Source organism: Cyprinodon variegatus, unplaced genomic scaffold (genome assembly GCF_000732505.1).
Source record: "Cyprinodon variegatus isolate N-32 unplaced genomic scaffold, C_variegatus-1.0 Scaffold129, whole genome shotgun sequence".
Lineage (NCBI taxonomy): Eukaryota > Metazoa > Chordata > Actinopteri > Cyprinodontiformes > Cyprinodontidae > Cyprinodon > Cyprinodon variegatus.
This window is the reverse complement of record NW_015150582.1, coordinates 1,046,375-1,069,278: the sequence shown is the minus strand read 5'-3', so window position 1 is coordinate 1,069,278 and position 22,904 is coordinate 1,046,375. Positions and strand designations below refer to the sequence as shown.

Sequence of the window (22,904 nt, the reverse complement as noted above, 5' to 3'; positions counted from 1 at the left end):
AGAGGCTCACATGCGGCGTCTTGCCTACTCATCCAAACAAGGGGCCAAATGACTTTAATTATGGAGTAATTGCAGAGTCTTGTGTTAATTAAATCTTTATCAGTTAATGTAAGTGGATTTCTCCCACATGGAAACGACGCAGCAACGTGCTGGCATGCTCCCCCCTCTCTTCTTCCTTTTTGCTGGGGCATGATTTTCTGTTTGAGGCCGTTGTTCTCCCAGCACCGGTTCTCCCTGAAACGATCGGGATTAGCAGGAAATTGCGAAAGGGGGCCGTTTCTCCAACTCTGTAGCCAGCTGTGTCTTAAAAACACCATAACAAACATGATAGCACCGATGTAAGGGAGTATCCCGCACTGGAAAATGAGATACATGATTTATCTGAGGTTCCTGGTGTTTGACAAAATTGAATCCTCTCATTTTAATTGCTCTCGACGAGGTGTGCTGCCCTGGGCCATGGAAACATGAGCCCTGTGTGTTGTCCCTTGTTCTCCACAGACTATTATACTCCATTGTGCAAAACACAGATTATGAATTGCCGTATCCTTGTCATCTATCTTATTTAGGATCATTTAGGTAGCCACATGTTACAAAGAAACAGCAGTCAGCCCTGTTATTATGTGTGTTTGAGTCCCCTGCTTCCTGTAATGAGAACAGGATCACAGAGGAGAATTAATCTGTCTGAAGTCCTATTCGCTGGTTCAAGGCCTCACTATGTGGACCTTTTCATCTGCAATAATAGAACGATAACGTGTTTTTTTTTTTATTAACAATTTCAAAAGCATACAGGCTTTTTGTCCATCATTGACAAATGCAGAACTTTGCAAAAGGAAACGGCAAGCATGGACACAAAATGTTTACATCTGCTCTGACAGCTTAAGCTTTCAAAACCGTATTAAATATTTGACAGAATACACCACCTTGGAAAAGTAATCATATCCTAATCATAACCACGTAAAGCAGGAAAGATAATACAACTTGGACATGTTTTAGTTCAATTTGCCTTAAAGCTACTTTATAATACAAATTATTATCATTTTGTTCATCAGAAAGCTCTATGGTTGAAATCTAGTGATTGGAAACGTTTTGGTATTTATATTAGTTTTTGTGCCCACCAAAATGTTCTGCTAAAGATCTGCTTCACGTTTATCATTCTGTACTATAGGTGGTGACCTTCAAAGAAAAAAAAAAAAACATGATCTCAAATCTCAGCTTCATTATTTAGTGTTTGATATGTTTGTTTTTGCACTTTGCAGCGTTTTAATCTTTTGGTGTCTCCAATAGGAACATTTTGGCTCGTGGACCCAGTGCATGTGTTTAGCAAAGGATGTTTGTGGGGTGATGAATGGGTGTAAAATGGCTCTGAAGCAGATTCAAAAGGGCTTAACTGGATTACACCTCATTTCAAGGATGCTTAAGGTAAGATTAAAACAGATATGGGCTAAGTAGGGGGAAAATACAGAACCAAATAGATGGAATTTCACTCTGTAAAAGCCACAAGCTGGTGCCTCCCCCTTTTTTGTTATAAAACATTAGCAGTAAAAAATACAGAACAAAATGACATGTTGGATGTTAGTATAGAAAGCTCTCAACAAAGGAGGAATCCCCCCCCCCTCCTCCCCCTAATAGTTTTGCTCCATTGGACCATCGCGATTTACCATTAATGCCCTTTCTTATCTTATGTATAAAAAAATCCCCAGAGCTGGAACATTACAACTCTCTAATCACACACACACACAAAGCCATGCAAATACACACATAGGTTATCGCACACGATCGGAAAAGATAATGAATTTAATACTGCACTATTAATGTTAATAGAGCAATGCCATCTGAAATGGGAATTTCAATGGTTTGGGTAATTCCTCTCTTTGGACAAGCTGTCAATAAAATAGGCCTTGCATTTTGCGGATGCAGGGGGGGGATACTTAATCCAGCAGGCTCTAATGAGTCCTCTGTGCCTTGAATTTGAACTACAGGCCTCAGAGAACGTGTTTTATCTCTCCTATCCAAACTCCAGGTATGAGTCTATAATAGCTCTATTGAGTTTTAATGCATATGATGTAGGAAATAAAAATAGAAGTCTTTATGACGTGCTTTATTACCCCTCATGTCCGCTGGACGTTACTCCATCAGTGCTGCAGCCCAGCGGATAACCAAGCTTGGATTAGAAATGACATCACACTGAGCACCCCCCAGTCCCCCTACCGTTTGAGAGAGGGTGAGTGCTTTGGTTTCTGCGTGTCAGATGGGTTTGAGTAAGCGAGTGTGTGTGTTGGAGGCTGATTAGACGGCGAGAGGAAGAGGAGGATTAGAGAGCCATCTAAGAGTTAGTTAGGTGCTGACACCACTCCACCTCATCGAGGGCTCAACATACTGGGGGATCAGACTCATTTATGGTGAGCTGGGATTATTATCAGTTCAATAGGCCAATTTCGTACGTACAGTCACCCTTTGACCTGAGAAATATGGGCTCTTCTGAGACATTTATGAGGTTGAATGCAGCCTTTCAAGTGTGTTGTTAGCTTATTGTGTAACAGTAGTAAAATGTAGCTTTAATATGTAAGATTTCTAGAAGAGATTTTAACAAAAGCTGCAATGCATGTATGGAGGGGAACTATAATATATTTTAGGTCCAGAAATGCTGTTGATGATTTAAAGGAACCAAAAATATTTTGGTGATACTGAATGCTGGCTGTAACGGAGGTATGAGATCGAGGAGTCCATCCTGCAAGATTTGCACTTGGACAATTTTAGTCCAAGGGTGCATAGGGCCTTAAAAGCAGTTTTTTTTTACATTGGGCCCTTGATTTTACGTTATTACATCATGTTCTACTCACCCATATGAGTTTTGTGTCATTTGGAGCCGTTCTGAAGATATTCCGTTAGTTTATATCCAAGTAACGTCTTCCTATGGGCAATGAGTGGAAGGCACAAACTAAACTCTTCATAATTTATTATTTATGATATGCCAGCATTCATAACATGTAGGCGAATCAATGTCCTCCAGACATCCGTGGCTATATTTTGTATATTTACATTTTTTTTTAAAAACAAAGCGGAGTATGTACAGTATGATGTCATCTGCGTGCCGGACTGGAGTTGTCAAAGGGCAGCCCGGGCCACAGGCGGCTAAGCTCTACCCCTTATATTCATTCGGCGAGCTAATCTGATTCGTTCAATTCCATTTCGAGAGCGAGATCATCTGTGGTAGCAGCACTAGACACCTTCCAGGCATGTGAGTAAATCTAGCAGCAGTTAAGCGGACAGGATGAATGAATGGTATCCGGCGCGTGCGGATGACGTCAAACACACTCCGCTTTGATTTTTAAAAATATAAATATAAAAAATATAACCGCGGATGTCTGGGGGACAGTGATTCGCCTACATGTTATGAATGCTGGCGTACCATAAAGAACAAATTATGAACAGTTTAGTTTGTGCCTTCAAGTCGTTGCCCATAGGAAGACGTTACTTGGATATAACCTAACGGTATATCTTTAGAACAGCTCCAAATGACACAAAACTCATATGGGTGAGTAGAACATGATGTAATAACGTAAAATCAAGGGCCCAATGTAAAAAAAACGGCGTTCCCCTTTAAGCAGGATATGACTGGACGCCACTCTGGCTGATAAGAACAGCTTCAGAAAATATTGTTAAAATCTGTGGGACTGGGAGGAAGTCTAGTGAACTGGTGATTATGTAGTTTTCTATAAACACAAAGAAAAGATTAAACCTGTGACATTAGATTGTCACTCTAATATGAATCAAAATACATATTTCTATTTTTTTTTGCAATTAAATAGTAAACCTACTAATTTCTTTAAATCACCATCTAGTTAACTCTGCCCAACATGTTACATGTGATTAAATAAGCATGACTGGGTTTGGGTTAAAAACTGCTCCTTTGGCTTGAGGTCAACACATTTGCAAGCAAACTTTCAAAGGTGAGCTTTTGTAGGTTAAATATTTTCTGACAAATGAAAAGTTTAATAAAAAAATACTTATATCATTACAAAGGATATTTAGTGTTGTAAATTATATTTTCAAAATGGTGTCATTCTAATGGGACTATATGGATATTCTATACGATTCAACCTTGTATGATAAATCCCTGATGGCTTGAGGGCCGTAAGCTGTGGCTTTGCTTACATATTTTTGGGTTGACTCTGATTCTGTCCGCCAGTTGATAATTTCTTTAAAAAAAATCAGCAAGCTTGTGTGAATGAATCAATTTCCTGGCCCAATTATGACATGAAAATGATTAGTCCAAACTTGCAACGAGAGCATTATCAATGTCCCTCTGATAAACCCGGATAGCACATTGATAGAAAGACATTTCTATCGAGAAATTCCCTTCTTTTCAGAAAAAAAGGCCCTTTTTTCAGAAAAAAGGTCCTATTTTGGTTCAGAGCATGTTAAATTTTTAACAGTGTGTTCAACTGTACATTTGGAAATATCAGATGATTTGTTAAAACACAGAAAATTAAAAACACAACTTTGATGCTGCAGATTATGAGCTTTTCAGCTGACTATCCACTGCATTGAACAAGCTGAGATGTTTTGCTTTGGATTTTTTTTTTTTTATGCTGAGCAGGAGAACGCTGATTGGTGGAAACAGCTAAAGGCGGAATAAAATAGCATTGTCTTTTTATAGTTTCTACGTCCCGTTATGTAATATCGCGAGATTTGCTTGTCGTCGGCCTGGCTGATGATGCGTTTATGATCCAGAGGCAGACAAACGCCTCTTCTTCACCAATTTCCATGCGTTTACAGAAACAACCACAAGTTTACATTCAGTATGAAGGAGGTTGGTCTTATCCGTGTCTGACAGGGATGTGAAAAACGAAAAATAGCTGAGAGTTCAGTCTTAAATCTAGAGGCATGCTAACAGTAGCCTGCTAGCTTACCAACAAAGCTCTGGCATCTTCCAGGACTTTACTGTACGTAGAAAATGTTTGCGCAACGGAGGGGGTGCTGGATACTGACCGGGACTACCGTCGCCTTCGTAATGGCTGTGTATGTGCCCTGTGTGCAAAGGACTGTACCCGGGGGAGACTCAGGTTGGTGCTACTAGGCTAACTCATGCTGCTCAGGTCACGTGGCTTTGTTGTTATTTGGCGGCGGCCAATAGAGAGGCGGCTTGTTAGTTTGGCTGTTGCTGTCCATGGTGCTGAAGCTGCATGTCCATTTAGGTCTGCCGTAAATGGCTCTAAATTAAACAGATTGGTCTACAGGTATAAAGAACACGGCAAACAAAATTTAAATGGTTTAAATTAATAATAAGGGATTTCAGTTTCACAGTCTGCCACTTTAAGTGAGAATCCACAACTTTAAAGTATTATTTTATTTTGTCTTAACAGCACAATTTATCAAATTCAAATGGTGCTATATAACAATAAAGATAAGAATTTATGTTTTTTTTATAAGGTTGAATTTTTTATTTATTTATTTCTAAAAGGTACTTTAATATGTGACAAATAAACAATATGTACTTCACATATAAGGCACTGGAAGGGTTTAAAGATCTTTATTAAGTGATTAATTTATTGCTCACTCGATAACATTGAAACTTACTAATTAAGAGCAATGTGAAAAAGTTGTTATACATCTTTCAATAATCAATGTTTACTTTAAATGCCTTTTTTATGTGGCTGAAATAAAGTTAGGCAAAATATTAGGCAAACAGACAACACTATGTTGAATACTACTGTTCTAAATCCTGAATGCTCTTTATTGAAATCAGGAAGGTGGTACAGGGTACCGCTGTGTCAACAAACTATATAAAAACTTTCAATCTATCAACCTAGGGATATTTATGTCGATTTTTTTGATGCATAGGAATAGCTTCTAATAAGAATGATTGCATCTTTGTACAATGTGTTAAAAGATGACTGAATGCTGATTATCTGCAAAATGTAAAAATATTTTCAGCATTCTTTTTGTGGATTTTATGTTAAAGGTGGTGGAACAATCCCAGGTAAGACAAAGAAATTATGTTACACCTGATAAAAAAGGAAACTGTCTATGTGTTAAAAAGAAATGTACAAAACATACCACACAGTCATTACTAACAAGTAAACTAAAATTGCATAAAATATGTGTGGAAAAAACAAACTACATCTATTGATTCAGTGACTTGGAGTAAGCATTTTACGGGGTTACTTTTTTGTTGAGGAATCTTGGCTTTTTCTTCTCAAATCAGCTGTTCTGATTTAAAAGAAATTTGAACTTGGTAAAGACCAGGTACTTTTTACCATAACCTTATGAAAATTTTAAGGTGATGCATTTTTTTTAATTACCTTGGCGATGGGGGTCATGTAATTAATTTGTATAAGAGTGGTAGAAAAGGTGGCAAACTTAGAAAAGTGTATTTAAAGGCATGGAGGCTCAACTTGTTGGGTGTGCACTGCTCAGACGGTCGAGCTGCAGAAGGGAAAGCTATTCCTAAGAATGAAAGGATAAGAGAAGCTGGGCCGGATAGAAAAGAGCTGAGGAGAGGAGCGCTGAGTAGCCCTGCTGGTTGTGCTGCTGTCTAGCAGGGTCTTTGAAAAAATGGCCAGCCCCTTCTCCACAGTGTTTAGGGACGGTGCAGGATGCCCGCTCTGATAGTGCCAGCTGAACACCCCTCTGAATTCTCCAGGTCTCCGTCTCTGTGTCCTAATCTCTTTAGGTGTGATGTGCCCTGGAGAGGCTTGAGCGCAGCCCTGTGGGTACACTGTTGTCTAGGAATGTGAAGTGTGGAAATGATGGGGATTATGGGAAGACTGATGTGGGTGCCCATGCTCCACAATCACAAAGAGTTTTGGCACCCGGGCTGCATCCCTGTAGAGTCAATATTTTCCCTTTTTAGTACTGGGGCTGCAGAACCACATCTCTGTGGCACCGAGATGAATGTTTTGGCTTAGTGCTAGTTTCTGTGCTGAATGGGGTAAAAGTATGCTTCTACTGCGGGAAAATGAGTGAAATTGAGAAACTGATGAAGGATGAGAAAGTGTGATGTGGAATGATGGCTGGTAGCTGGCGGCTGATGCCAGGTGAAACGGAGCCATAAAAACATTTAAGCCGTGCAGGTGGAGGAGTTCTGACTTCATGGTCCATTAGACTGATAAGTGTTCGGGCTCCTCGTGTGGCAGAATTTTAGGCATCATAATTTGCTGTATCGACAAGGTTGCAAAATTTGTGAAGCAGCCAGTTCCATCTGAAATTCAGCCATTCTGCTCTAAAATGCAGGGTTGCTGCGGACTGCGTTCTGGTTCTGCACATGTTTATTTTTGATATGTAAACACACCTACAGCTGCTTGCATTTGAAATAATGACCCATTTTCACACTGCCTTGCAAAAGTATTCCTACCCCTTGAACTTCACACTTTATCAGGTTACAAACACAAACTTCACTGAGTTTATTGTGGTTTTTATAACATTACAGAGCTGGTGGAAAGTTATGTGTGGTTAAAAAAAAAAGAAAAGTCTGAATAAGTGCTGTACTCATTTTTATCTAAAGTCAATAATTTGTTTAATGTCCTTACATTGTAATTACAGGTTCGGTACCAGCTTTAGACATTTTTAGAGACTGAATTTTTTCTTCATAATATCATAAAGCTGAACTGAATAAACATCATTAAGGATTCAAAGTTTCTGCACAACACAACACACAGCGACACTGCTCAGCATAGCTGCTATATGGAAGCCCTCTTTGTTGATGGTAATTTTTCATTTTCTGACTGTAAAGATATAGTTTTAGCAATAAATACTTAATCATCTCTTTTATGTAGTTTATCCCATCATCACAAAATATGGCGATGAATTTGCCTCATTGTCTGCATCAGTTTGCATGTTTTATTTCCGACCAGGCCTTTGACTAGGCCATCTCTTCGATTTCACACTATCTGTATTCATCAGTCTTTCCTTTAATGGTTCCTGCTGAAGAAAAGCTTCCTTACAGATCAACTTCAAAATCTCATACCTTTGAATTTTTGCTTTTGCATGTCATCTTTTTTTCTTCAAGTATGAAATGGAGCTTTGACCAGATTAGAATTTGAACGGAAAATGCGTTGACTGGTATTAGTCATGGGGAAATTTTATATTTACGACTAAAAACCTGTTTTACATTTTCAGATATTTTATATACATATATGTCTCCTGATATAGTGTTATTTATGACTGAATGTCTTTCACATAAAATCCCAGCAAAAAACATTGAAGTTTGTAGCTTTACAGGACTCGATTTAAGCCGTTTGAAAGGTGTCACTGCATAATTATATAGTAGATTTAAATAAAATGTGAGAATTTAAATTCTTTTGCTTTTTTTCGTTATTCTGTCAGCGCCGATGTAGCAAACTCAATAAAGTTCTCAGTGGATAAATGTGGCGAGGAGTTGACTACCCCTGGAGCTCCAGTAGAGGGAGCCGTCCTGATCTCCCAGCATTTATCAATGTCATTTAATCTGAACCAAATTTCAATTTCCATGAGTGGGAGATGCAAACATTGAGTGAGAAATCAGTATAATTTGAAACGCTCTGGGTGTATTCTGGCACAAATGGGTTTGTGCCCAGATACATTAAAGCTGCCTCAAATAGCTTTTAGGGGTTTTCTTTTCACTTTGTGCTGCGCCTCACACAGAGCTTGTCAGAAAACGGTGCAGCCGGCTCTGTTTTTTTTTCTTTTTCTTTAAAGCTTACCTCATTCTGTGACTGTCACCGACGTAGCCTTTTCTGTTTGTGCCCAACGGACTGAAGGAGACACTAAGACACTGGGAGTGTGGGAGCTGCAGAGAGGCACATTGAACGTGAAATAAAGGAAGAAGGGAAGGGACCGTGATGCACGGGGAAGATGGGAGTGGAAGCATTATTCTCAGATCAGAATATGTGTGTCTTTGTATGACAGGGCATTGGAGAGGGAGCCTCATGGTTTGTGCGCTTGTTTATATCGATGTGTGTGTGCAGAGGGAGGGAGGGCGGCATCGAGGGAGACGAGGAAGATGAAGAGAATGAGCGTGCCGCTTAGGAAATGTCACACTGGGAAGATTTGCAGGTTTTGATCCTGGCAAATTAATGCAAAACCCCAGTGCAAGTATTTGATTTGGGAAAACTTTGGGAGCAGACTTGTCTCTTAATAATAATTATTGGGTTTACATTAATTTCCTTCCCTTCTCCCTTCCACAGGAGAGCTGATCACCACTGCTTGTGAGCTGGGGGTAAGTATTAGCCGTATTGTTTAATCAATTCACTCATTAACTCTTATAAGCATTAGGGAAGTTTAATTAAGCATGGGCAGAAAGCAGATTAATTTACTTTCAGTCCACAGGTTTTTCCTCTGCTTTTCTATACACTTATTTTACTAAGTTGCAAGTAGAGAATGCTATAATTTGCAACCCGTTTTTCAAATCCAATTAAAGTCAATGGTAAGGCGATGGCTTTTGTAGGCTTTGCCTTATGTACGGTATAAGGCTTATTATATCCACCCCTCTTTTTTGTGTGTGTGTGTGTAAGCCGCAAAGAATGAACTAAATCGGGTTAACAGTTATAATAAGTTTTATTATTTAATAAAGTTTATTACGCTGCTGTGATCCTTTTAGGGAGGCTGTGTCGGTGTCACTATGCCAGTAATCCTGCGGTTAGTGCTGCAGTCCGTGTGGCCTGCCTGTCTGCCGTTCGGGCCTCCCCAGGGCCTCGCTGGTCATCCCTATGCCCTGAGCTGCCACCCCCCCACTTCAGCTCCCCAGAGCTGTAGAGTTCTGCTGCCGTTTGCTTCATGAGGCCTTTGGCTGAACGTCTGAATGCCTGCATCGGTCGCTGCATCCTTCAAACAATCTCTTTATTTTCCTTTAGATAAATCTTCAACTATATGATGTGTTTTATTTACTCAGGATTATTTTTTTTCATTGCTGAAATTAACCACAGAGACTTTCTTGTGTTTGAGGTGACTGTGGAAGCCGTCACTTTTTCACCTTTCAGCTGCGCCTCATTTATGAGGAGCCGTCCCTTCTCCCTGCCTGCACGGCTCATGTTATCAGTGCCAGGGAATGAGTCTGTGTTTAATGACTGAGCCTTTATCTGGGTGGAGGAGACTTAGCGGCTAATTGCTGTGATTGCTGAGATCCCCCAGACGAGAGCAACTGCGGCTCTTAGGTGGCTCGGGGGCTGAGGCTGCTGAGCACCACGTGCTTCATCGCGGGCCCCGGGGAACCGTGTTGTCCTTGGGAAGAGGCCAGAGGAAGCAGGAGGAAATGTAGGCTCTAGTATCACAGCAAAGTCAGCAGCAGTCATATCAAGCTGTATGACTTTTTTTCCCCCTTCTTTCTGTGGTGTTTGTTTACTTTACCAGAATGCCGGTGACTTCTAAAAGATATCCTTTTAACTAATCAACCTTTTTGTCATGTTGCAACCAAAATAGATGTGTTGGATTAAACCAAACTGAGACAAACCAATGAAACATGGAAAGAAAATGAATAAATGGTTTTCTTTTTTTTCCAAATTAGAATCTAAAACCTGTGTTTGCATTTCTGTTAAGATTCTTTACCCCAAAGAAAACCCAAATTCAACAAACTCCCTCTAAATTTACCAATACATGCTCTCCCTCTTCAGTGTACAGGCTGGTCAAGCTGAGAAGAAACATTAGAAGACTATAGTGGCTCGAGAGGAGCTGCAGAGAACCACAGCTCAGGTGGATAATTCTGCTAAAAAGACAACTGTTGGCAGCACATTCCTGTCTCATTTTAGGATGAGCAAAAGCTTTATTATGGGAAAGAAGGCGTCCAGGTTAAGGATTTGCCTCAAGCCATGTAGATCACACTGCAAACTTTGGCTTTTTGGCTCACATGAAAAAAGAACAGCAGCTGTAAAGGAAAGTTGGTTGATCATCCTGAATGCAGGATCCTCACTGTGGATTACGGTGGTGGAAGCATCCTATCAGGATGCTTTTTTTTTTCCAACTTTAATAGGGAATCTGGACAGAGCTGATGTGATGGCAAATTGAGCTAAACAAGTTTTTATCCAACCCCATACAAAACAGCTGATTGAAGGCAGAGAGTTTCTTCAGACCTGGAGGAAGTTTCACTTGCTAAACATGCAGCCAAACCTATGATGCTATGGTTTAGGACAAAGCATGCTAGGAATCATATGATTGATTTGACATTTGATGTTCAAAGCTGTCCTCTTGCCAATCTGACTTAGTTTGAGGCGTTTTGTATTTTACTTTACAACTATGCACTAATCTGTCAAGTAACCCCAATAAAGTAAACAAATATCTGTAGTTATGATGTGACAAAATGTAGAAGGAATCAGGGGCTTTGAATACATTTGGGGGCTGAACTCCAAACAAAAGCTAAGTAAAACATACAGTTTAAAGCTGTTAATACAAGTGGGAACTTATTTAGCTCTACCTGCGCTGGTCGGGAGTCTAACTCAGGGATTTTGTTCTTAGGTTGCTCATCCTCCAGGATATCCAGTCTTCACCCTCTTGGCCCGCTTGTCTATGTATCTGCTGCCGTCATCTCCAGCACACAGTGTCAACCTTATGTGCAGCCTTCTGGGAGCTGCAGCTTGTGGCTTCTTCACTTTAACTGTCTGCAGGTAAGAAAGTCGTCGCTTTATCTGGGACACACTCATGTTCCCAAGGTTAGTCATTTTTTTAACTTTGATTTTAGTTTTAAATATAGAATTCACAGTTAATTTGTTAATCTAACTTTAAAAGAGTAATTGATGTGTTTGTAGATTTTACGGTATTCTTTAATGGAAAATATTACCTAAGGAACTTAAAAACGTGCTCATACAACACCTTTAAAAGGTATTAATTCCCTGGTTACTTTTTGATATTCTGCTATGTTACAAACATTATTTATTTGTGTGCTTTAGGTCTGGAAGGTGACCTTTATATTCCATTTAAATACTTTGATCCAGACCTGGATCACAGGGCTGTGGTCCTGATGGAAGGTCAACCTCGGTCCCAGTTTCCAGTCTTTTAGAGCCCTAACAGGTTTTCCTCCAGGACTGCCCTGCATATGTTCACATGTTTTTCTTCTTCTGTTCTTCCGTGTTGTAAAAAAACAATAGAGATCTCCACAGCATGATTCTGCCACCACCATGTTTCATGTTGCTGATGGTGTTATGTGTTTGGTGCCTTTCTAACCGGCTTTTGGACACAGGCCGAAAGTGAAGCGTTGACCTCATCAAACCAGAGCTTTTCCACATGTTTAGTTTAAATCATACATCTTATGACTTTACTTTTGCACTAGAATTTGTTTACTAGTTTTATTCTTATATTTATGTGTGTCTTATAGTTTGTTTTCAACTCCGCTCACTAATGTGCTGTCTTTTACGGGCGGTTGGTAGCAGTTGGTTTTATTAAGGGGGTATTATTAATTTGAACTTAATTCAATATTGTTACAATATGGAAAACTGCTTTAACACTAAGAACACTTTTTAAACTCTCTCCTAAGTTCACTGAATGGAGGTGGTGTTTAAATATTTCTTAGACTCTGCTTCCTTTTTGCATCTAGATACCGTTTGTTACATTAGGCAGTATTTTTAGGTCCTGACTGACATGCGGTGGCTTCCCTGATCCTCTGTTCAGTATTCAACAGCAGAACCCGGCTACCCTCCTGCCTCCCACCGCCCTTCCCTGCCTATTTACCCATCAGCCACCCATTGCGACGGCGCGTGTGTGTGTATGTATATCACAATTATGGTGCCCTGCGGCCCCTCCCACCCTGACGTCCCATGTTCTCCTGCCCCAGTGCTGCCCAGCATGCTCCCAATCCTGACATGGCACGATTTCTAATCTCCCCCTTGTTGCCTCCAGTGTCTGAGGGGAACAGGATCACTCCTCCCTCTTGCCTCTGTTCAGCCACCTCTCCCCTCGCTCTGCCTTGAACACAGGTTACACTCTCAGCACCGTCATCTACCCACCGTGCAGTTTCGTCGGCATGCTGACTCCATCACATAAGGAGTATTTGACACGCTCCTTCTTTGTGCATCTTTTTTATCTTGGGTTGTAGCTTGAAAAGCCTTACATCACCCATATGCTGATCATAGTTATTTCCCCCATTGTATTGTTAGTGATGATTTCCAATATATTTTTAGTTCTTCACGTCTACTTTCCTCCTTTCATGATGGGAATTGTTAAACATGATGTAATTTCTGTCAACTTGCAGAGGGAGAAAATGAATGACGAAATAGTGAGAGTTGCCAGATCCGCAGTGTTAGGTCTGCCTGCCTTTTTGTCAGCAAAAAAAAAAAAACAGGTTATGCAATAAAATTTAGGGACAACAGAAGAGCCTCTAGCTCAGCCTCTACAAGCATTTTCCTCTATACTTTTTCAGACAGAGGTCACAATTTTGAGCACTTTCACTGTAGTTCAATTGCATTTGCTGATCCGCCAGCCAGTTGGAAATTTAGTTCCTTTTTTATCCCATTGCCAGAAAATATGCCAGGGTGATTTTTAGCTCTCAGTTTGCATGTTAACTGTAGCCTTATTGTAATCTCTGAGGATTTAGATCCAGTTGTGGATTATACTCCAATAAATGGTCATTATGAGCAGCTAAAACCTTACCCACCACCTATCAGGGTTCAGTTGGATAAGGGAGACTTGAGCCAGAGCGCAGTCTCATCACATAAGCTGAAGTGTGAATGTATAATCTATGCTTTCAGTTTGGAAAAATAAGCATATAAAGCTTTGGTTATTATCTGTTCAAGGCCTACTTTCTGTTGATCTCTGAGTCTCTGGAACATTTTGTCTGATGGGGGTCAAATGGATACTTTGACTTTCTGTGTAGATCAATATAGAGTTTGATTTATATATTTTTTTCATAGTTGGGAAAGAAGGGAGTTCATTTTCTTCTATATATGTAATGTTCTCTAAAAGCTGTTAGGTTAATCAAAATAAAAATAAATTGTCCCAGGTGGCTTGAATCTCTGGGCTGCCCAGTCTGTCATGGCTGATGGTTTCACTGAAGTTTCTTCATATTAAAAGAGAGTTTTTTTCCCCCCACTGCTGTCACAAGCTTGCTCATCCGTTTGCGTGTCCATATATCCATCTGTACATATGTCCGTCCATCCCTTATCTTTAGACATGCAGTGGTCTGTATTTTGGGAGCTGATTGCTGATCACTGATCACAGCATCAATTCCATACATTTTTCAGTACTGCTGTCCTTCTCCCAGGCAGCAGTAGGCTCTCCCCCACCTTCAGTGTACTGTTTTACTGGCGAATTTATTAGATCTTCTACTGTGCTCCTTCAATCCTCTGTAGTTAGCCTAGCTAGCATCGGTGAGCTATAGCCTTTCCCCAGCATGGTGCCATTTCCCTGGGAGGCCTCTCCAATCTTCCACTGTGCTCCTCCGCTCTCCTAGAAAGCTGCCATATACTTATGGTGCTCGCTCTCTCCTAGTGTTCTCAGACTGATTCCCCTCTGCTTCTGTCTGAGCTCAGAATGCTGTCTCCCCCTCCCTCTCTTATCCGGTTAAATTGCCCCCCTGTTTTTGGTACTCTGACCAAAACAAGCATGGACCAAGCATAGGTGAAAGATGCATGTCTGCGCAGAGAAAAGATCATCCACAATGCAATGACTGTTGGTTAAAATCTATGGTCTTCATAATGAATGGCTGGTTGCTGGTCATGATTGACCAGTACCAGGGTACTTATCTTACATTCTGTCTTTTTTTTTTTTTTCAAATAAAGCCAAACAAATGGAGAAATATCCGCCATAGTTTTTGTAGTCTCATGACTACAAAAAAACTATATCATTTTGACATAATCGTTCTGTGAAACTAAAATCTGAACATTGTTTTAGAAGAGCGTACATTCTGCTCTGACCCTCCTCATTAGAAGAACGCCCAGCTGATTGTTCTTCATATCTGCGTCCTCCTCTGAAGTGGCAGATATGAAGCTATTGGGTTCAGAAACATTCGTTTTGTCTCTGTTTTTCCTTTTTTGTGTGCAGTTTGCTACAGCCCAAAAATATACCCAACCCCAATCAAATGATTGTGTCGTGTGATTACGTTCAGATGGGAAGAAATATTGAAATTAATCTGAGTACTTGTTGGCAGTTTCCCTCAAATGATAAATTTGTAAGACCTTGAAATTTGTCTGGAATACACCCAACATGGCAGGCCTTTGATGTATCAGTTTAAATTAGTCGGCCAGATTGCCGTGGTTAATGTGGAGGGAATGTAAGTTGATAGGCTCGGAAGCCAATTCTCTCTCTTGCATAAGTTTAAATGCAGCATTTTAGCCTTCCTTTGATTTGTCAATTACAGCCCTCTTGGCTCGATCATGCAGTTTGATTGCCAAATTGCTTGTCTTTTTATGTTTTCACACCACGGCCTGACAAGCCTTTGAGGATGCCGGACGTAATGATAATCACCAGCGATTGCACTCTGAGGTTTCACAGAGGAAATGTTTGGTGAGGTGCCACAGGTTTCAGCCGTGAGTTTGTGGAGGGATGCACCCTTCCTGGCGGGATAATCCAGACAGCCCTGTAGTCCATGCTCTCCCTCATTTCACAGTTTATCTGCTAAAGCTGCTCTGAATCTCTGCTACCTGAGAGGAATATCTCCCCCGTTCCTGAGCTTATCCTGAGAAACCAGGAGCGGGTGCGTTGAGAGCGCTGACAGCCATCACATTTGGAAGAAAAAAAGAAAAAAAAAAACACACTCAGTCATCAGCACTTTTGGTTTGATCACATCATTGCATAACATACGTGCCGAAGAAAACACGTCTGGCCTGCCTTTCCCTCCGGAGAATTTATACACCTTGGTTCCCCTGCCAAGAGTCGGCACAGCTGATGCCTCAGTAGACAGGAGGATGGGCTCCCAGCCATCTTCTGCTCCTTATAAGGACCTTCACCATATGGTCATGACAGCACTCATACTCTCCTCGCTCAGGTGGGCTGTTTTTTCCACAGGAGTAAGGTGTGTCGTGTTGGTGAGAACAGCTGAATAGGTTTGTTTTGTTAGATGCCTTTCTCACCTCTCTCTGCAGGTGACAAGGCCGCTCCTTCTTCTCACATCTGCTGCGCTGCGATGAAATCTTTATTTCAAGTAAACACAAGAAACTGTATTCTCCAGGGTCACACGACGAGATAGAGATATAGGTGGTGAATATAGTTTGTACTTCTGTTTCCTAACTTAAGTTTCCCTTTAAAACGATTAAAACAATCTAAATAATTTTCTTCAGTTTGGTTGCCCCCTTTAAGTTCTTTCCCTCTTCTATGTGTTAACCTGTTTTTATGTTCCCTTTGCTTGAAACTTAAAGAGAAACACAGCCTTATGGTGAAATCAAAAATCCTTCAAGGTATAGTGGAGGATTTTCACATATTTTTTAAAAGACCCGCAATGAAAATGCACATCCCTGTACCCGCTCTCGAGAGGGAACGCCTGTTAAACACGTGCAAGCCCATTTCTCCTTGTGCACACTCTGTTTTAAAGTTTGCATCGCTCATACAAGCTTAATTTCCAAAAGAAAATTTGCAATTTTTCCACCATGTCAGACTCACTACCGGTAAGTGAATGATTGACAATTAGGAGGACCACTTATTTTGATGATCCACCCTGAAAAAGAACATCCTCCACTATACCTTTAAGGTTTTATAGTTTCCTTTTTATGATCTGCATACAGCTTCTGTGTTTCCTCTGAACTCATTTTAAACTCTCATTGATGCTGAAAAACACTTAGATTTTTCTCCTCACTAACTTGACTTTCGCACACAGAAGCTGTGGTCAATCAACCTATCAGTATGTTACGTTCAGTGACTGGAAAAATAGTGTTTCCAACCAGGAGATCAGAGATCTGGGCTGCTGAAGAATAATTCCAGCCGGTTCTAGTAGCCGTCTGATTTCTCTAGTTCATCTCCAGAACCCCTCCGATCCCCCAAACCCTTTTGGTCTCTTTCTGCTGCATCTCATGTGTCATATTGTAGCCCAACAGACCTCCTCTGCTATCCCCATCCTCAGCATGACCAATGGTTCCCCCAGGACTTATCCTCTAATACAGTTAAACAGATGTCTAATGAAGATGTTATTTCCTCATTACTGGCTACGGGATGAGGATGGAGCTGAGGGGTGGCGGGGGGAGGGCTAGATAGACGGCAGAATTCAGTAGCAGTTTAATATTCCTTTCGCCCTTGGGCCTAAGATTGTGTCTGTCTCGGACGTCAATATTATATTCGTCGCCCACCACAGGCAGCCTTAATAAGGCACCAGGCACAGAGACAGATCAGACTCGGCAATTACAGTTCACCCAGAATTAGTTAATGGAATCTATACAGCAACATTTATGTATGGCTGGTGTGTGCCTAATGACTTCGATGGAAAAAGGCAGCATTAGAAATGGTATTCAGGGAATTGCTTAAACAGGAGGTTTTTATAGATTGTTTTTTTTTTCTGTAATTTTTGTGTGTGGGGTGGAGATTAAGATGGCATTCTGGGAGAAATTGTCATGTCAGTGGCTGTATTGTTTGTGGAGAATTGTGGTGATTAATTTTATATGCACTCGTAACTCAGGAGCGCTGTCCTCCAAGGAGGGACGTTTGAGCGGCAGAGTCCTGGACCTTTGTATATCCCTGTCCAACAGCAACATGTCCACACACACAGGACGGGGCTAGGACTGTAGGGACTGCCTCCTGGATTTATGAAGATATAAAGGGCTTCAGAGGAAAAGGTCTAAGAGGACAGTAATTTGTAGCATTTGTCTTATATCAGACACTCTCTGGTGGTATTAATGCTTCTGAACATATATATATATACATTAAACAAATTTATATTTAGAAAAAGAAGAAATCAAGGAAACCTTCAGTGAATTTTCCCTTTATCATAAAATGATAAAAAATGGTCTTTGTTGTTTCAGTATTGTATTAATTAAGGGTAAAGGTCAGAGTTTGTGTTTATCACCCATTTATAAACGACGTCTTGCCTTCCCAAAGTAAAACACGGAGATTAAGAAAAGAACAACGCACAAATATGCTTAAAAAGAGAGTGGAATAATGCAGGGGAGTGTTGGCGTAGTGGTTAGAGCAGTGCGCTCGTGCTCTGAGAAGGTTGCAAGTACCCGGTTCAAACCACACAGCATCTACTCTGGGTCTCTAACCCCACACTGCTCCCCGGGCACCGCACAGTGGCAGCCCACCGCTTCCCAAGGGGATGGGTTAAATGCAGAGGTAAAATTCTCCAGTGTGAGATCAATAAAGCTGTATTATTATTATTATTATTATTATTATTATTATTATTATTATTATTATTATTATGCCTATAAAGTCATAGGAATAATGATACACATTTTCATAACTGAATAAGTTAAAAAATATGATATCAAGAATAAATCTATCAGAAGACAAAGCAGTTTTACAATTTTTCTAGGTTTTAGCACCACTGAGGTGGGGATGGTTTTGCCATATTTTGGACTATTTGCAAACAATCAGTGTATGTAATTTTAAACCTGTAAAATAATTTAAAAAATACAACGATTATTAATTAATTTAGAGGAAGAGGAATTTAACAAGAATCTTAAGTTTAAAAAAGATAGTAGAGAGTAAAACTCAAAAAGTTAATATTTAGACCATTGCTTAAGTGTTCTCTAAGGTATCTTGTAATCTGTTCTTGTTTTTATCCACAAAGCAAAAATGATTAATTTAATCCGTATCAAGCATCAAACCAAGGTGCAGCATAATCAAAGAGAACAGAACTTGGCTTAGGGAACCCTGAGGAACTCCATAGCTTAAATAATACTGATCTAGATGGAATAAAAATGTTCTGTTCTTTTTAAAAACATTTGAGACCTTTAACAAATCTACAGTTCAAAGTGCTGGATCAGGATCTGTCGGGAAACTGACCAAAAGCCTCATATATAAGAGTTAAGACAGCCAACCCGAAGAGTCAGCAATTATTACAACTCTTTAGAAACTCTGCTGCTTTCTCCTGGTTAAAAGAAAAAAAAAGTCTACATGTAGATATGTTATCATTTAGAGCTGTTTAATGATTTTTTTTCTTTAGTTCCTTAACTTTAAAAAGGGATATTATTAGGGTAAAGATTTAAGTTTTACATTGCAATATCTGCATTCCTATTATTAAATTGAAACAATGAAAATGTCTTTTAGTATTTTGTCTGTTCCTCTCTCAATAGCACATTAGAAGTTCTGTCATCCTCCTGGTGTGAATACAGTTAATTTTTCTAAATCAAATAGATAAAGAATGTTTACTACAATAAATTATAATATATTATAAAAAAAATTTTGTTACGCTTTCTGGCTTTTTAAGAAACACATCAGCCTTACTGTAGCTGTTGGTACTCATTGTAAATAAGTCAATATAGTGGTTTTATGTCCCTGGAACAGTTTATGGTTTAATGATGAGTAATGGACACTTTCAGTATTTGCATTAGCTCAGCCTTTGATTTTCTGTCATGTATTATCATTTAAATGTTTGTTTATCTTGCTTTGCTTTGAAACTTCAAAGCAATACATCAGACACTTACCCTTCATATAATAGCTGCTAAGTACCATGGCTGGAGTCCTGGCCAGAGGGGAGCCCCAGGGATGTGTGAGCGAGGGCCAGCTGGAAACCAGGGCCTCAGCCTGAGCTTTCTACCCTCTTCAGGAATGTGTGATTCCTTTCCAGCGCTGCCACCACTCTGTTAGAGAGCAGCACAGCTCTGATCCATAGCAGCACAGCTGTGGTATTGTCTGCTCCCCTGGGTGGTGTGTGACAGCGGCTTCCTTGGCCAGCTCCATTGTAAATCCTCATTCAGTGCAGAGTGCTGGTGTAGGCTTTTTGTGTGCTGTTTTATAGGAGGCGAGTGGTGCTGGCGTCGCTCCGGCCCGTGCTGTAGAGCAGAGTGAGGAAACATGAAGGTTTCGTTTGGTCTTCAAGCTGATTATTCAGGGATTTTTCCTATGTCATTAAAGGGCATAGAAAACTATTTGGTTTAGGAATTTTGATCTTATAACTCTTTAAAACTGGTTATGTTTAACAATTTAATCCTTTAATATTTTTAATATTATTATTTATTTAAGATTTGTTTTAAATGCAAATTTTAGTTCATGATTGCTAAGTTTATCTGTTTGACTGGTTTAGTTTAAACTGGTGTATTATGTAAATTCATTGAGCAGTGATATGATTAAATGGTTAATTTGTCTTAATTTTGATGATAATACATTACAGCCAATGAAAAAAAAAACCACAATTCTTATTATCATGGAAAATATCTCTGGATTGACTGAGGTTAAGGCAAAAAGGACTCAACCATGTTAATGGGAAGTTCAGCGAAAAGGAAAAAAATGCGACAAGAAAAGGAGCATAATCAACAGAAAGGAGAGAAAGCAAAGACTTTGGGAGATCCTCAAGGTGAGGATGCAGCAGTAGTCTGGCCTCGAAGGGCCACCATCCATGGACATTTCCAGGACAAGGACGTAGAACTGGACTGCTGCTCAATGGTTCGAAGTCCTACCTTAAGAAGGGAAATATTTACATTGCATTTGGAAATCAAGGTCCATGTGTTTGATTGATGAGTTGAAAAGCAAAGAAACCTTGTTGCTTTATCCTCCACCGTGTTTTATCAGGTCCAGAGTCGGATTGAAACTCCATTCTCACCTCTGCTGACAAGTTTTATGGAGCTGCTAAGTTTAATGACCTCTGATTGGCCAGAACCTAAATCCCATCATTAAAATATGAATTGAGTTCAAGAAGAACAGGAGATAAACCAAATCCAACAATGAAGATGCAGACATGGCAGAGCAGTTAAAGGTATAGTGGAGGGAGGATGTTCTTTTTCAGGGTGGATCATCAAAATAAGTGGTCCTCCTAATTGTCAATCATTCCGATGATGTGTTTATATTTGGACGTCCTAAGTGCTCGTCCCCATTTTCACGTACCGATGGTGAGTCTGTCAAAGGGGAAAAATTGCAAATCTTCTTTGGAAAGTAAGCTTGTATAAGTGATGCAAACGGTAACATTTTAACGAGGAGAAATGGGCTTGTGCATGCTCTCACAGGCGTTTTTTTTTTTAAGTGGAGGGGGTGGGTCTTTTCAAAAATTTGTAAAAATCCCCCACTATACCTTTAAGGGTTGAATATTCCTGTTGTTGACTGTTGTTACTTTCCTGCTAACTGTAAACCACCCTGTTACTGAGCCGCATCCTGCTGAGAATGAGTAGTGATAACAGGGAACACGGCCAGCCTGTTCATATCCAGATGCCCTTAGATCATCCAGCTTGAAGGGGTGAGCTCGGGAAAAGCCTGGGAGGCTGACTGGAACCCAGGTGGTCCTGCTCAGACAGATCGCTGAGCTACTAATGACTGACAACCTCTACTAGAGAGATTTGTCAGGCACTTGAAGAGCAGAAAAAGCTGCAAAACATGAGTGTGTGTGTGTGACAGAAATATGGCCATCAGAGGAACTTCAGAAGCAGGAGTAGACTTTGTACAATAACCACATTGGTGGACCCCCCATGACTTCCCTTCGCCCTATGCTACCGCAAACCAGCCCCCTGCTAAGTGCATGAGCTGTTGGTTAATTGTCATGTGGTGAGGTAAAATTACGGGTGCGGGAGGTCTCTGCACCTCCACAAAAGTCCCCGTCTGCTCCCCTCCCTCATGCTACCACCCTTCTTCATCCTTCCTGCAAGTTACAACTAATTCCTGGAGCGGCGCAGCGAGAAAGACGCTGCTATCTCTTATTAAGACCCGCGACTCGACGCCCCTACCCACCCCACCCCCTTTTAAGTGCACACACTCTCACATATACAGTACAGTCTCATTCAGAGAACACAGAGGGAAAATAGTAGAGGGTGAGAGAGAGAAAATGGGAAGTAGTCAGCACGCAGGAGTTTTTTTTTTTTCCACCCCTCTCTCGCTCTCCCTTTCCTTTTTTCTCTGATTTGCCGTGCTTTCCTCAGAAAGCTCCATTGTTCCCCTAGCCTAAGTCTCATCAGGCCTTTTGTGACTGACTATCACAGCGGCAGGCAGAGAGCTGGAAATGTATAAATGGTATCATGCCTTGTGATTAATGGCGGTGCTTATGAGTCAGGTCTGATAACGGGCCTGCTCTCTACTCAATTTCAGATACCGTTAATGGAATCTGTCTTCTGCGATTGTAATGTGAGAGCGCCTAATTTGCTATGGAGCTTGAAGCTGTCACCGGCAAGGGATTGTGGGGTCATAAGGGACCTGGCAGCCGTTTGGCCTGCAGCTTGTATCTGCGGTGCTGAATAGAGCAGCTCTCTGCCTGTCAGTTAGCTGATAGGCTGATGAGGACTCTAAGCCACTCCACACAATAGTGGAAAGGGCCATACTGCCTGACTTCCCTAATTGTCGAGCCTGCTCATGTTTCAGAGCCAACATGCTGGGGACTGGGTTGCCTTTTTTTCTTTCTTTTCTTTCCCATCTCTCTTCATGAACTTTTTTTTTTCATTTTCCTGTATTTCCTACATCCATCCGCATGCTGTCTTACCCCTTTAATACACACTTTCTGCACCATTTTCCCTTTTCTCCCCCTAATTTCCCCCCCCCTCTCTGTTTCTCATATTAGTAAGTGGTGGGTCTTAGAGTATGACAGATTATCCCAAGTTTGCTTCAATTACCGTAGAGGAGATGGGAACTGCACCGGAGTGGAGGGAAAGGAAAACTTTCCTGCACACATTATATTTAAGAGGCTGAGGATAAAGTGCTATCTGCACCACAGTGGTTTCTGTGACCGTCTGTTGGAGATCGACCGGCTTCTGGTAGCAGAGTTCTGATGAAATACCTAAAATCACACAGAGTGTTTTTCTTTTTTGAAGGTTTAACACATTTTTGGGAAGCAAAAATGTGTTAAAAGGAAGATTATCGCTGGTCCCCATTTTAGTCTTAAAGAAGTTGGGGATTATTTGACTGGAAATTTTGTATGAAGTGTAAATGTGCTGATTTTGTTGTTT

General features: G+C 40.6%; 1 protein-coding gene across 3 annotated transcripts in view; it reads left to right on the top strand.

Annotated features, from left to right (window-relative positions):
• Positions 1-4,701: 4,701 nt before the first annotated feature.
• tmem260 (transmembrane protein 260) overlaps positions 4,702-22,904 on the top strand; it is a 34,514-nt gene continuing 16,311 nt past the window's right edge. Inside the window, exons 1-4 of one of the 3 annotated variants that reach the window (XM_015376121.1) lie at positions 4,702-4,813; positions 4,938-5,066; positions 9,168-9,199; positions 11,428-11,576. In XM_015376121.1, the coding sequence (XP_015231607.1) occupies positions 4,958-5,066; positions 9,168-9,199; positions 11,428-11,576 (290 nt within the window). In that variant the 5' untranslated portion in view covers positions 4,702-4,813; positions 4,938-4,957. Of the gene's footprint in view, positions 5,067-9,167; positions 9,200-10,589; positions 10,669-11,427; positions 11,577-22,904 lie in introns of all 3 variants that reach the window. The other 2 variants (XM_015376122.1, XM_015376120.1) reach the window with 2 other exon arrangements.